This window comes from Candidozyma auris, chromosome 2 (genome assembly GCF_003013715.1).
Source record: "Candidozyma auris chromosome 2, complete sequence".
Classification (NCBI taxonomy): domain Eukaryota; kingdom Fungi; phylum Ascomycota; class Pichiomycetes; order Serinales; family Metschnikowiaceae; genus Candidozyma; species Candidozyma auris.
Genome location: NC_072813.1, coordinates 412758 through 425971, shown reverse-complemented (window position 1 = coordinate 425971; position 13214 = coordinate 412758). Strand labels below are relative to the sequence as shown.

At 43.2% G+C, this 13214-nt stretch overlaps 7 protein-coding genes and 1 non-coding gene across 8 annotated transcripts; 3 read left to right on the top strand and 5 right to left on the bottom strand. All coding sequences in view use genetic code 12, as the record gives it.

The window, feature by feature from the left end:
- Positions 1-1337: 1337 nt before the first annotated feature.
- Positions 1338-1409, bottom strand: CJI96_0001643. The gene has a single exon. It is a non-coding gene; the product is annotated as a tRNA-Glu (tRNA).
- Positions 1410-3048: 1639 nt separating this feature from the next.
- RPS10 (40S ribosomal protein eS10) lies at positions 3049-3650 on the top strand (the record flags this gene model as incomplete). Its single annotated transcript, XM_029035177.1, has 2 exons — positions 3049-3100; positions 3331-3650. 2 exons carry the CDS (start codon positions 3049-3051, stop codon positions 3648-3650), a joined length of 372 nt encoding a protein of 123 aa, XP_028890419.1.
- Positions 3651-4772: 1122 nt separating this feature from the next.
- CJI96_0001641 (uncharacterized protein) lies at positions 4773-5978 on the top strand (the record flags this gene model as incomplete). Its single annotated transcript, XM_029035176.2, has 1 exon — positions 4773-5978. One exon carries the CDS (start codon positions 4773-4775, stop codon positions 5976-5978), a length of 1206 nt encoding a protein of 401 aa, XP_028890418.2.
- A 201-nt stretch (positions 5979-6179) lies between these two features.
- On the top strand, positions 6180-7892 carry ILV1 (threonine ammonia-lyase ILV1; the record flags this gene model as incomplete). Its single annotated transcript, XM_029035175.2, has 1 exon — positions 6180-7892. One exon carries the CDS (start codon positions 6180-6182, stop codon positions 7890-7892), a length of 1713 nt encoding a protein of 570 aa, XP_028890417.2.
- A 64-nt stretch (positions 7893-7956) lies between these two features.
- CJI96_0001639 (GTPase GUF1) lies at positions 7957-9942 on the bottom strand (the record flags this gene model as incomplete). Its single annotated transcript, XM_029035174.2, has 1 exon — positions 7957-9942. One exon carries the CDS (start codon positions 9940-9942, stop codon positions 7957-7959), a length of 1986 nt encoding a protein of 661 aa, XP_028890416.1.
- Positions 9943-10069: 127 nt separating this feature from the next.
- On the bottom strand, positions 10070-11245 carry SER1 (O-phospho-L-serine:2-oxoglutarate transaminase; the record flags this gene model as incomplete). Its single annotated transcript, XM_029035173.2, has 1 exon — positions 10070-11245. One exon carries the CDS (start codon positions 11243-11245, stop codon positions 10070-10072), a length of 1176 nt encoding a protein of 391 aa, XP_028890415.2.
- Positions 11246-11375: 130 nt separating this feature from the next.
- On the bottom strand, positions 11376-12338 carry MEC3 (Mec3p; the record flags this gene model as incomplete). Its single annotated transcript, XM_029035172.2, has 1 exon — positions 11376-12338. One exon carries the CDS (start codon positions 12336-12338, stop codon positions 11376-11378), a length of 963 nt encoding a protein of 320 aa, XP_028890414.1.
- Positions 12339-12698: 360 nt separating this feature from the next.
- SMD2 (mRNA splicing protein SMD2) lies at positions 12699-13099 on the bottom strand (the record flags this gene model as incomplete). The annotated part of the gene is made up of 2 exons (XM_029035171.1): positions 12699-13032; positions 13095-13099. The coding sequence occupies 2 exons, from the start codon at positions 13097-13099 to the stop codon at positions 12699-12701; spliced, it is 339 nt and encodes a 112-aa protein (XP_028890413.1).
- Between the last annotated feature and the right edge of the window lie 115 nt (positions 13100-13214).

The following is a 13214-nucleotide window of genomic DNA, read 5'->3' as shown; positions in this document are numbered from 1 at the left end:
ACGGCGTACAGAATAGACGAAGTCACTAAGCCTATTCGGCATGAAGACGATGCCGTTTTGGAATAATTGTAAGGGCTAGACTGAGGCTTTAAAGAGGAAAAAGGGAAAAGATAAGAATCAAGGTAAAATTGTCGGCTCGCCAACGCAAGGCAGCCAAAAAAGAGACGCCCGTGCTTTATGGTGTTGAAGCAGGGCACAATGTTCACGGCTGAGCCCATGTGTTCTTGATTCGGCAAATTGCCTTGAGCCGTCCAACGCGGCGACATATTTCGAGGCACAAGAACAAAAAAGGACAATATTACGCGTGGTCCACAAGTAAAGCAAACTGATACGGCGAAATCACTCATTATGATGGAAAGAAATAAGAATAAAATAAAAAAAAATAAAAAATTAAAAAAAAAAAAAAAATCAAAGGTTAACAAAAATTGGTCCGCATCAGCCAGAGCTCGAGTAAAGCTGAAGGTTGGCCTCGAGGAGCGTAAGCGAGGCTCGAGCAGGTTGTACGCTTTTTGACGATACTTCTTCACAGGTAACCCTGATATAGAGGTCAATTAGGGGAAAAGTTTCGCGTGTTGATCAATGCCTCAATGACAGCGTCTCCACCATTGTGCTCATGTCTTGTCAAGACCAATTAGCTAAAGGAATGCGCCTCGTCAAGTTTAGCGCATACAGTGCTGCACTCGCGTCGTGTACGAAAGAGAGTGCGAACGTAGCCGAGCGTTTAATCATGCCTGAAAGCTTCAAAGAGTACCTTGCAGGCGAGAATGGTGATAAATGAGCAGCTGAAGCGCATTATGTGGATTGTGCTTTCTGGGGTAACCTAAAGGACACCTTGTAATGGAATATCTGTCTGTACCGTTGTAGCATGGTCTATACTCCCCAGTGAAAGTGTGCCCTATAAAATATGCCTGATAGTTGCATACTATACTGGTCTACATTCTTAATTGATGGTGGAATCCAACAATAGCAAAAACGGCTTTCTCCTCTGCCTGGTTGCGTGCTTTGTCTTGTACGTTTTCTCATTTGGTTGCGATTCCCTATCTTTGTACTCCGAGCTGTCTATTTGTTCCGTCTAAATTTCCTCAGCCACAGTCTTCTCAATGCTGACTACCACGGTGCTGGTGAGGGCTAGGAGGAAATGGGTTTACATACTAATGAATACTTCTCAGTTCTCGAATCGCAGATGTGTAGCAGTGTAGAGCTCCAGTAATACTGGTCTCAAAAGTACGAAGGCGGGAATACTGGTGCACCTAAGAAATCATGAGGACAACTAAAAAGAAAAGAGCAGGGAAATGTAATAAGGCGCCATATATGAATGGCAAAAATATTAATTTGAACTCCGATACGGGGAATCGAACCCCGATCTGCTCGGTGAGAGCGAACTGTGCTAGCCATTACACCATATCGGATCTCATTGTGAAATATTGGTAAGCGGTAAAAACTGATGGTGTATTTTTTTTGTCGTATGTGCACGCTTTCTCACCCGACCAACTTTCTCTTTTTTTTTTGTTTGCTACCCACGGATTCATTTTATTATGAGAAAAAGAACGGCTTTTTCGGCAAAAAAAAAAAAAAGTTTTTACTATATAATTCTGTATAGGTTTAAAGCTGAGAAAGAGATGTGTTAAGCATCTTGACCTTAGCGACCCTCAATCGATGTATTCATCAAAAAAAATAAAGCTTGTTTTTTGAGCTAAATAGAAGCCATCAATACCGAACTTAAGACGTCCACTCGAAGCAAAGATTAAGGGTTTGATCGATCGATATTGTGCTTTCATGATTCACTTTCACATCTTTATACCAAGCTTTACTGGATCATGTAATGATTCAGCAGATAACAAGCTCACAGGGGAGAATGTGTCTCTGATACGTGAAGCTGATTGGAGAGATGTTTTCTCCAGTAAGTAGTCTTGTCTACTTTTGATCATAAGGTTGTAATAAAAGTAAATCTACAGAGCGTTGTTGAAAAAGGAAGAGAAATTATTTGAGAGAGCATTCACCAACTACGTAGACATGAAGGCCCCAAGCCGTTTCGACTTCGGGAACTCGCCCTATTGATAACAGAACTGTACCTATCGGATTGCTGAAAAGTGAGATCGGTGATCAGATATGTTGCCAGTAACAATGCTGGTACTTGTGGGTTTGCAACGTCGGCGTAGTTCTACAAGAGGCCCGAACCTGATAAAAATGATAAGTCTCGCGGTCCATCGTTTGACATTAAAGGAAATAGATGAGTAAGCCAGATGTCAAAGAAAAACCTTAGGATACAGAGCATTGGAAATAGTGTAAAAATGTATAACGCTTGACTTTCATTGCGTCGACCTAGTATGGTGATGTGATAGAGTAGATGTGGATTTCAGAGAAGGCATCATCGTCCACCTGAACGAAGAAATACCTTCTACTCTAATTCCAACTATTCAGGCAGCTAAAATCGCCTTTAATAACGCTGCCTATGAGACAGGAGACTAATCGTGGAGCTCCAAGGATTCTTCTAGCGCAGTACACCAACGATATCGTTAGACTACAAGGGGTTGTATATCAACCCTAACTTTCGAGTGTTTTTAACATCTGTGACGAATAGACTGCGTCAAAACTTCTCTCTGTAATACAATATCTGATTTGAGTTGTGAAGTTTTTATTCTCAGAATACAATAAATATGTGCTACCGGTCGGATCGTCTTGCATTCACATGAGAACAATCGATTTCTTCCTACAATCTTTTTTTTTGAACTGCTTTTCACCAAAATAAGTACGCCGTTCTTAAGCCATTCTCGGTATTCATCCACACTCTTTTGCAGCCAGCGAATTTCGGGCTTGAGCCCTAACTCACGTGTTTCATTCTTTCCATCGCGGTGACCCCAGTCCTCTACACGCCGTCATCACTCAAGAGCGCTCATAGTTAAGGGAGAAAAAAGCGCTACAATTTCCTGCACCCAAGGCCCTCCAGTGTCCTCCCACCAGTGCGATTGAGTGCAGTGTAGGAAAAGTGGAAAAAATTTGTATCTTTACCTTAACCACCTTTAAAAGTCTCAAGTACTTCACTGCAATATGTTGATTCCAAAGGACGACAGAAAGAAGATCCACCAATACCTCTTCCAAGGTATGTTATTAAATTACTGCCGGCGGCCAATATAAGTTATTTCTTCGACCACTTGCTTAATCCATCAAGAGCTGCCAATCTATCACCAGAAGGTCCAACTGCAAATTCTAGTCAAAAGAAATGGCACAATCAATGTTTCCCTTTTTTAAAAACTTCCATTTGATTCTTCAATTTATATTCCACGACCACGGCTCCAATCCAACTATCAATATTGTATACTAACAATTCAGAGGGTGTTGTTGTCGCTGAGAAGGACTTCAACAAGCCAAAGCACGAGGAGATCGACACCAAGAACTTGTACGTTATCAAGGCTTTGCAGTCTTTGACCTCTAAGGGTTACGTCAAGACCCAGTTCTCTTGGCAATGGTACTACTACACCTTGACTGACGAAGGTGTTGAGTACCTCAGAAACGAGTTGAACATTCCAGAGGGTATCTTGCCTTTGACCAGATTGAAGGGTGCTCCAGCTCAGAGACCAAGACCTGCCATCAGAGGTGGTCCTCAGAGAAGATTTGGTGGTGACTCCTACAGAAGAAGAGCCAGAGATTAAGCATGCATCAAGATAGTCGCTCTGGCTTGATGTTATTTTGTATACTTTCCATTTCTAATAAAGAATATTAAGAAGCGTTTGTAAGTGATGACTGTTAAGCGCTTCGAGGCTCTTCCTCGAAGGTAACGAATGGAGTCGAAATGCATGTATTAAAAACCACATTTGCAAAGTTCAGTCATTTACCTATGACGTACTTGACGTCCCGCTCGCTGAATTGCGTGCGTTTTTGAATTCTCGTCTTGCAAGATATCATTGTTACTTTTCTTCGATGTCCAAAGCTTGATCATTTTCGTCAGCCGAACCTATCAACAAACAACCTTCTCTCATGAAATCCATACCTTATTCCAACCATAGAAGCTCTATAATACGTAGCGGGAATTTGAAGTATCAGTTGAAACCACTAGTACATGACGTTAGAGAAAGTGACCTGTTGCACCCAATTGGAAGCGCCATCCTCATATTGATCTCGTCAATCGATTAAGCAGGAAATTCTGGATGTGGCATTGAATTGTTTATTTCTTTAATTCTTCTCTTTTTATTTCTTCTTTTTTATTCTTCCTTTCTTTATTCTTCCTCGTTACCCTCAACATCCATTATGTATTGAGAACGTGGATAGTGCTAGAAAGACGCGATTGCCGAGAATCACTCAATCTCCCTGCAAATTACAAATTACAGCCTCGTTAAGATCCCATCCTCATGATTGCCTCCATTCTTGCTCACTTAAAGCCCGTCTCACTTAATCTATTTATACCGCGCTCAGCCATAAGTGTTTTTCTTGCAAACGGCGTCTGGGCTAGTTGCGGGACCATAGTGCAAATTTCCTAATATAGATATGAGCTAAAGAATTCTCAGGGCACACCAGAATGATGAACGAATTCAAATTAGGGCAATTGGTTCGCAAGCGGATGGATTGCTTATTGAATCAGTATCTTGCAATTCTTATAATCTTATAAGATTTCTCTATTCCATACGACTATCGGAGGCGTCTTGTCTCCCACCAAGGTTTCCTGCACTTGTAGTGCTCTTTCAACCACGCTCTCACGCACACTTATATTCACCCAAAACTATCACACTTTTTTTTTCCGTTCCCTTCTCTGCCTTTAGCCCCAATTAGAGAAGCCAATGAATTCAGACGATCTACCCGTTTACCCTACGCCCCAACAGGCCACATACATTGTTGGCGGCTCCCAGTCACATCCTCAACAAGATCACCACGCGAGTCATCAACCACGTCGCGCTCATGGTAATCCTCACAATTCGTCTAGACACCAGACACCCCATCATAACTACAAATCCTACCCTAGTCAGGGCCTACCGGCAATGCCTGGCCCGTACTCTACACAGCCAGGCCAGGCTTACCTGTCTTATCCAACTCCATCTCGTCCCGGCTATCAACAAGCACCACCACCAGCTTCTCAGCAGCCTCCACAGCAGCAGTATTATCTGCAACAGTATTCTCTGCAGCAGCCAACACAGTACGGAAGTCAGGCTCAGTACTACCAGACTCAGCCTTCCCAGCCTCTGAACTACAGGCAGTATTCTCAGCAACAACAACAACCGCAACATGTGCCCAATCAATCTCAGTATGACCAGTACATGTCTCCTCCTCAGACCCATGCTGTTCCTCCCCCACAACATCCACAGCAGCAACTTCGTATGGTCTCTCTGAATCTGCAACAACAGCATGCCCAGACCTCACCGCAAGTTTCAAAGAAGGCTCCTGTCGTTTCCCTGAGCCATAATCGCTCCAAGGAAAGCCTCCCTGAGTCAAAGCTGTCCAGTAAACAGAGATTGGAGGCTGAGTTGCGTTCTACTTTTGATAGAGTAGATGTGAATCATCTGGGGAGAATCTCAGCAAGAGAATTGTCCATGGCCTTACTCAATTTCGATAACACTCGTTTCCAAGAGTCCACCGTGCGCCTCATGCTTAAGCTCTTTAGCAATTCAGGCTCTTCGTCGCCAAAAGGTCTCAACTTTGACCAATTTGTATCCTTGTGGAAGTATTTGACGGCCTACAAGAAGCTATTTGTGGCGGCTGATCTGAACAAATCGGGAGACATTTCGTTTGGTGAGTTTCAAAGGATCCTTGAACAAATTGGCTACAAGCTCAATGTCGATCTTGTGCTTCATATATTCCAGAAGTTCAGCAATAAAGAGTCTTCCCCAGATGGTGCTTCAGTTGGAAAACTAAAGTTTGACGCTTTCATTGAGTTATTAGTGTACCTCCGGAAGCTAACAGATATCTTCAAGCAATATGACAAAGACCTCTCTGGTGTCGCAACTATCAGTTACCTGGATTTTCTACTAGAAATTAGCAATCTCGGATAACCGATAGGATTTTCATCGGCCATACCATGGCAACAATACCTTGACTCCGACGTCGAGGTTTTGAATATTTGTTCGATAATACTAACGTTCATTAAGTTGTCCTCTTTTGTGGACTGTACATTTAGGACATGCGGCCTGCGCGCGTACATCGCCTGAGTCATGGTGAAGAAATCCAGATACTTTAGTCCAACTTTCCATATTATGTTACAGCAAGCACGCTATGGTGTGACGTTGTTAGGTAGTAGAGCTTCAACATTGCGCTCATGTACAATACAAAGAACTTTTAAATCATCAGCTCTGGTCTCTCAGAAAAAGTACCCCGAGCTTAAGAACGTTGAGTACGACGCAGAAGGTAACCCAGACTACACCAAATTAATCTTGACGTCCAGAGTCTACGATGTTGTGGACAAAGGTGGGTCTCCATTGACACACGCTGTGAACTTGTCTCACCGTTGTAATGCCAAAGTGTATTTAAAACGTGAGGATCTCTTGCCCGTCTTCTCTTTCAAATTGCGTGGTGCCTATAATATGATTGCAAAATTGCATTCAAACTCAAATACCCCCCTTAATGGTGTCATTGCTTGCTCTGCCGGAAATCATGCCCAGGGAGTTGCTTACTCGGCTGCAAAACTAAATATTCCATCCACAATTGTTATGCCCACTGCTACTCCATCCATCAAATACTCCAACGTTTCCAGACTTGGATCGCAAGTTGTCTTGTACGGCGAAGACTTCGATGCTGCCAAACAAGAGTGTGCAAGGTTGAGTGAGCTTGACAATTTGACAAATATTCCTCCTTTCAACCATCCGTATGTTATCGCTGGTCAGGGTACTGTTGGGTTGGAGTTAACTACACAGCTTATTCTTGATGACTTGGATGCAGTTTTTGTACCAGTAGGTGGAGGAGGATTAATTGCTGGTATTGCTGCCTACTTAAAAATGGTGGCTCCTCACGTCAAGGTCATCGGAGTTGAGACTTATGATGCCGATGCTTTGTACCGCTCATTGCAGCAGAAAGATCAGGTTGAACTCGATCTGGTGGGTGTGTTCGCCGATGGTACTGCTGTCAAAATCCTCGGTGACGAAACTTGGAGACTTTGTGAAAAGTACGTGGATGAAGTTGTCCGAGTGGACACCGATGAGCTTTGTGCAGCCATCAAGGATGTCTTTGAGGACACAAGACTGATCGTTGAGCCATCAGGAGCACTTGGTGTCGCTGGTATGAAGAAGTACATCGCTAATACAAGTGACAAGATTGACCACAGGAAAAAAACTTACGTTCCTATCCTTTCTGGTGCAAATATGAATTTTGATAGATTACGTTTCGTCAGTGAAAGAGCTGTGCTTGGTGAAGGTAGGGAAGTTTCATTCGTTGTTTCCATCCCAGACAGACCTGGTGAGTTTGTGAAGCTTCAGAACATCATCCACCCAAGATCCATCACTGAATTTTCTTACAGACTTGTCAATTCTGAGCATCCAGCTAATATTTTCGTCAGTTTCAACGTTGTAAACAAGGCAAAGGAGGTGCCTGCCATTATGGAGGCTATGGACAAGCACGACTTCAAATATCTCGATATTTCTCACAACGAATTAGCAAAAACACACGGCCGTTACTTAGTGGGTGGTAAGCCAACCGAGAGCACACTCAAACCTGGTCAGGAGAAGTTGTATCAGTTTGAATTTCCTGAGAGACCGGGCGCATTAACCAAGTTCTTGCAAGCCATGAAAGACAACTGGAACATCACGTTATTTCATTACAGAAACCATGGGAATGACGTGAGCAAAGTATTGTGTGGCTTTGTACTTCCAGAGACAGCTTTGGAAGAAGACTTCAAGAGCTTCTTGGATCAAATTGGTTACAAATACATTGACGAGACCGACAACATCATATACAAAAAGTTCTTGTGCAATTAAATTAGTGAATTGGAATTAGGGTTCATAAAGTAGGAATCTATGTACATATGCAATCACAGCTTGGCTAACGACGTAAGAATGCCTGGTATGCCTCGTTGTTTATTTGAATTCGGCCAGTAGCCCTCATCTGTTTCTTTCCCTCCTTTTGCCTCTCTAGCAATTTTTTTCTTCTCGAGATATCAGCAGCGTGTAGACGCTGAGTCACATCTTTTCTCTTGGCTTTGATTGTTTCCCGAGCAACAACCTTGTTCAGGACCTTCGCCTGAATAGCAACCTCAAAAAGCTGTGATTTTAAAAATTCTTTGAAGCGAGTGACATATTCCCTACCACGCTGTTGGGATTGAGATTTATGAATAATTTGTGTTAATGCATCCTGAGGCTCACCATTAACACAGAGCTCTAACTTCACAACATCAGATGGTTGATAACCCGCGTCCTCGTAGTCCAAGGAGGCGTATCCTTTCGTGAGACCTTTGAGCTTTCCGAAGAAATCCTCAACAAGTTGTGCCATTGGAATCTCGTATTTGAGCAAGACTTGTCCTGTTTGCAAGTACTCGAGCTCCTTTTGGACACCTCTGGCATTATCGCATAGCGACATGACAGTTCCGACGTATTCATCTGGAATGGTAATGATAGCATTCACGAAAGGCTCTTGAATCAGCTCCACATTTTGGTGCTTTTTGTCGACACCTGGAAAGTCCGAAGGGTTTGAAACAATCTTCTCAGTTCCGTCTTTGTAGATCACTTTATAAGGAACCGTTGGAGCTGTCAAGATGATTTTAGCGCCATACTCTTTTTCGAGTCTTTCTTGGAAAACGGAAGCGTGAAGTGAGCCTAAAAACCCAAGTCTCCATCCAAGCCCTAACGCGTTGGAAGTCTCCTTCTGTAGGGTCACTGATCTGTCATTAAGAACGAGGTGCTCCATATGATCGTTCATTTGCTTAAACTCACCCCCATCAGCGGGAAACGCTCCTACAAAAACCATAGGTTTTGGCTCCTCAAAACCTGGTAGTGGCTCAAGACCAGCATTATTACCATTCTGGAAAAATGTATCACCAACCATAGCTTCTCTCGGGTTGCGCATGCCGGGGATAACATAGGCTACTTGACCAGCTTTGACATGGCTCATGGGAAGCTTCTCAGGATACATCACACCGACCTCCTTCACATCATACTTCTTGTTTGTGTGTGCAGAGAGAAGCTTCATGCCTTTTTTGATCATCCCGTCCTTAATATACATGAGCATCACGACACCTAAGTAAGGATCGTGCCAAGAGTCCACGAGGAGCCCACGAAACTTGCCTTTGGGGTTGCCATCAGGAGGCGGTATGTTTTTGACGATGCTTAAAAGCACTTGCTCCACGTGAAGCCCCGTTTTGGCGCTCACAGGTATACAATCCTCCCTTGGCAATTCAAATGTTTGCTCCACTTGGTCCATGGCGCGAGGGATATCAGCAGCATCAAGATCAATTTTATTAATGACTGGGATCAACTTAAGATTCATGCTGTATGCCAAGTAGAAGTTTGCCACGGTTTGTGCTTGAACACCTTGCGACGCATCCACGATAAGGAGAGCACCTCCACAGGAGGCATAAGAACGTGACACTTCAGCACGAAAATCGACGTGCCCTGGTGTGTCCACCAAATGTAATAAATAGTCCTCTTTCGTTTCTGGGTCCTGGTAGAACATCATACATGTCTGGGCTTTCACGGTGATGCCTCGTTCTCTTTCCACATCTAGCTTATCAAGAACCTGCTTGTTAGAGCCCGGCTCAATGACCCCTGTAAGCTCCAATAGTCTATCTGAAAGGGTTGATTTGCCATGATCGACATGTGCAACAATGCTGAAGTTTCTATAGTTTTCTAGAGGTATTTTTTCTATTCTTTCGTGAATCGATTTGAGATAAGTATCCTTATCAAGTATGGGAATCCGATTTTGTGGGACTAACGTGGTGGGGTTATTATGAGCTATTGCAGTCCCACTAAGACTCCTGGACGATGGAAATCGAAATCGACTTGCAAGGTTCCTTCGTAGAGCCGAGAGGTACATATGTTGGTGAAGTATAATGGTGTTTTGTCTAGAATTCGATGTGCAATTTTCAGTGCGCATCTTTAGACATGATTTGCACCCAGTTCATTACAGGCCATCTATTAATTCAGTACTATGAAACGAATACTCATTGATGGGCTTCAGCAAAATCATTTATGTAGGCAACCAAAAGCTCAACGCTGTGAAGCGAAACAGCATTGTAGATAGATGCTCTGATGCCTCCCACAGATCTGTGACCCTTTAACCCAGTCAAGTTTCTCTCTTGAGCTCCCTTGAGAAATTCATTGGTCATTTCTTCAGTTGGTAGAGTGAATACAACATTCATGCGAGAACGAACCTGGTGGTTAGTTACTGGCAAGTTAAACAAATTTGAGTGTTTATCTAAAGCGCCATATAAGAGCTCAGCCTTGTGGATGTTCTTTTTCTCGAGGACATCAATTCCACCCTCTGCTATGAGCTTGTCAGTGACTAAGCGCAAGATTTGACACGTGAATATTGGAATAGTATTGTAGGCGGAATTGTTTGCGACAACAGTGGGGTAGTGGAAGGCGATGGGACATAACGGAATACCAGCCTGCCTCAACTCCTCGTCAGATGCCTGCTCAAGCAAAGACTTCTTCACGATATAGATAGTCAAGCCAGCTAAGCCGAGGTTTTTCTGTGCGCCGGCCATGATCACGCCGTACTTGCTGACGTCTATCTTCTTCGACAAGATGTTGGAAGACATATCTGCGACTAACTCCACACCTTCGGGCAAATACAGAGTATCGGGGGTCGTCTTAAATTCATTGCCATGAACGGTCTCATTGTCACAAACATAAAGGTAAGCAGTGTTCTCCTTGTCAATGGGCTTCCAGTTTGAGAAGGGTTCTATATCGCCGAACTTCTTCTCTTTGCCATTATACACAACATCCACCTCGAAGCCTAAGCGCTGGGCTTCTTCCGAAGCTTTCTTTGACCAGCCACCAGTAACAGCGTATGCGGCCTTACCTTTCTTGAGGCTGTGCTTCTTTGCGTAGTTAGCCATCAAGTTGTACACAATGGACGAGAAACCTGTGGTACCACCACCTTGCATGAAAAATACCTCGTGGGTATCTGGGACGCTAATCAAACTCTTGATATTAGCCTTAGTCTCGTCAATTACCTCGATAGCAAGCTTGGAACGGTGAGAGATCTCACCAATACCCAAATTTTCACCACCGTATGTGATCAAGTCCAAAGCTGCCTGTTTAAGAACATCCGATGGCAACAATGCTGGGCCCGCACCAAAATAGTGGGGCTCTTCACGATCCAAAATCGACATAATAGAAGTACCTGTTGGAGTCAATGTAGTATTATTTCGGAGACGAGTAAGAATAATATACGTCGCGCGAAGGAGTCACACTGAGTCACAACCGTCTAATATTATCGATGAGGTGAGCACACCATCAGCATTAGTCCTCCATGTCACGGATCTTGACTCCACTTATAAAGTATAACACCTCGACATCATCAGTATCGTCGAGCAAGCAGTGTAGCACGCATGCTTCCTTGTGACATATGAGAAAGATGATCGTCTTACACGTGCTAACGATTTTCGACGCCATCTTCCAGTCTTTGAGCTTCACAACAATCTCTGTGTCTTCCAATTCGTCGTCTTCATCTACAGGCTCTTCCCTTTCAGCCAAAGCTTGTGCTCGTAAACTGTCTGTGTCCAAGCTGGAAACTTTGGGCTTATGCACCACCAATTTGTCATTCCATCGTATAGTAACTCGATATTTGCCTTCCTCATGTAAAACAAATCCCAAATACCCACCTCGTTTTCCACTAGCTTTTATCGTGACTAAATCACCAGCTAGGTTCTTCTTGAATTTATCTAAACGTTTGTAAGTCGAAGAGAATTCGTTAGGAAGTCGCATCATGAGATCAACTTTAGGCAATTCAGGCTCGTGGAGAATTTCAGTTGAACCCTTTAAGATCTTTACGGGGATTCTGAAAGTGTGGTTGACAGTATTTGCTGATGCCGTGACTTCTGAGTAGTATAAAGCCAAGGATGCCGCCCTGCTACCTCCAGTGTTGGCTCCATCTACCGAAGCGTCTTTCCGTTGCAATCTGATGCTCAAGTCTTGACTATTAGCCTTTTCAAAATGCTTTAGGGTCTGGAGAAATAAGTCAATGTTGATCTCGAGCAATACAACGTCGTTTCGAAGACTCTGTACCTCTATTTCATTGAAGATCGCCAGCATTCGAAACTTACACCATACTTGAGGCTCTTGATTCAAGGACGTGTCTTTGATCAGAATAGCAAGAAGTTGCTCAGGGCTGAAGCGCAACACGACAAATTTTCGTAGATTGCTTATTTGCGAGAAGCATATTCGCAATGTCTCTGTGCTTTGAGTTCGGAGTTTCAATTTCATGTATTATTCGTTCTTTTTGATCGTGCGCCCTCATTTAATCTGAGAAGCCCACCGCTTGCAGCCATTTGATCAAATCTACAGGTTCTACCAATGGACATATAAATCGAATACTGTAATTTAACATCAGCTAGCCTTTGGAATTATTACTTCTATACAAAATATAACGATTGAGTCGCTGACTTATGATACCCATTGGAGTAAACCGAAGGCTAAGTCAGGTATGCCTCAATCAAGACCCCATGAGAATTCTTCATCTTCGTGTCCAAACGGTTTGAACCAGTGCATCTGCCCATTTGCAATAGTGCACTGCAATTAAATCGTCTTTTTGCTGTGTTTGTACTGTATCACACGTCTATATCACTAAACTTTGAGCACGATAATCACAGAATCCCCTCTTAGAAAGAGCTTGACAATAAATCTTTCCTTTGACGTTGTCTTTATAATTTTGCCCTTGCTATTCCTCGTTGTTTCGGTCCAGAGTTCCTTAACATCTTCTAGAATCATATTGCAATGCCTATCAAACGCCTTCACCTTAGCAAGTAGCTTATGATTATTCCTGCAGTGAATCATCACAGGTGCACCTGTCTTCACTGAGTTTTGTATAAGCGATAGTGGGCCATGATTGAACTCGAACTCTTCAAGCTCTTGAAGTTCACTCTCCGTAAGCTCTGAACGTGGTCGATCTATAAGTTCACTGATGTTAGTACAGTTCATTTATCATTCAGCTTTACTAATTTTATATTTAAAAGGACATACGACATAGGTAAAAGTGATAGTACGCTATAGATGTAATTGGAGATAGCGCACCATTTCTTGTGTACTAGCATTCCGAACAATTTTTCTATGAAGGAAAATCACTAGATGTAATTTGGGTAC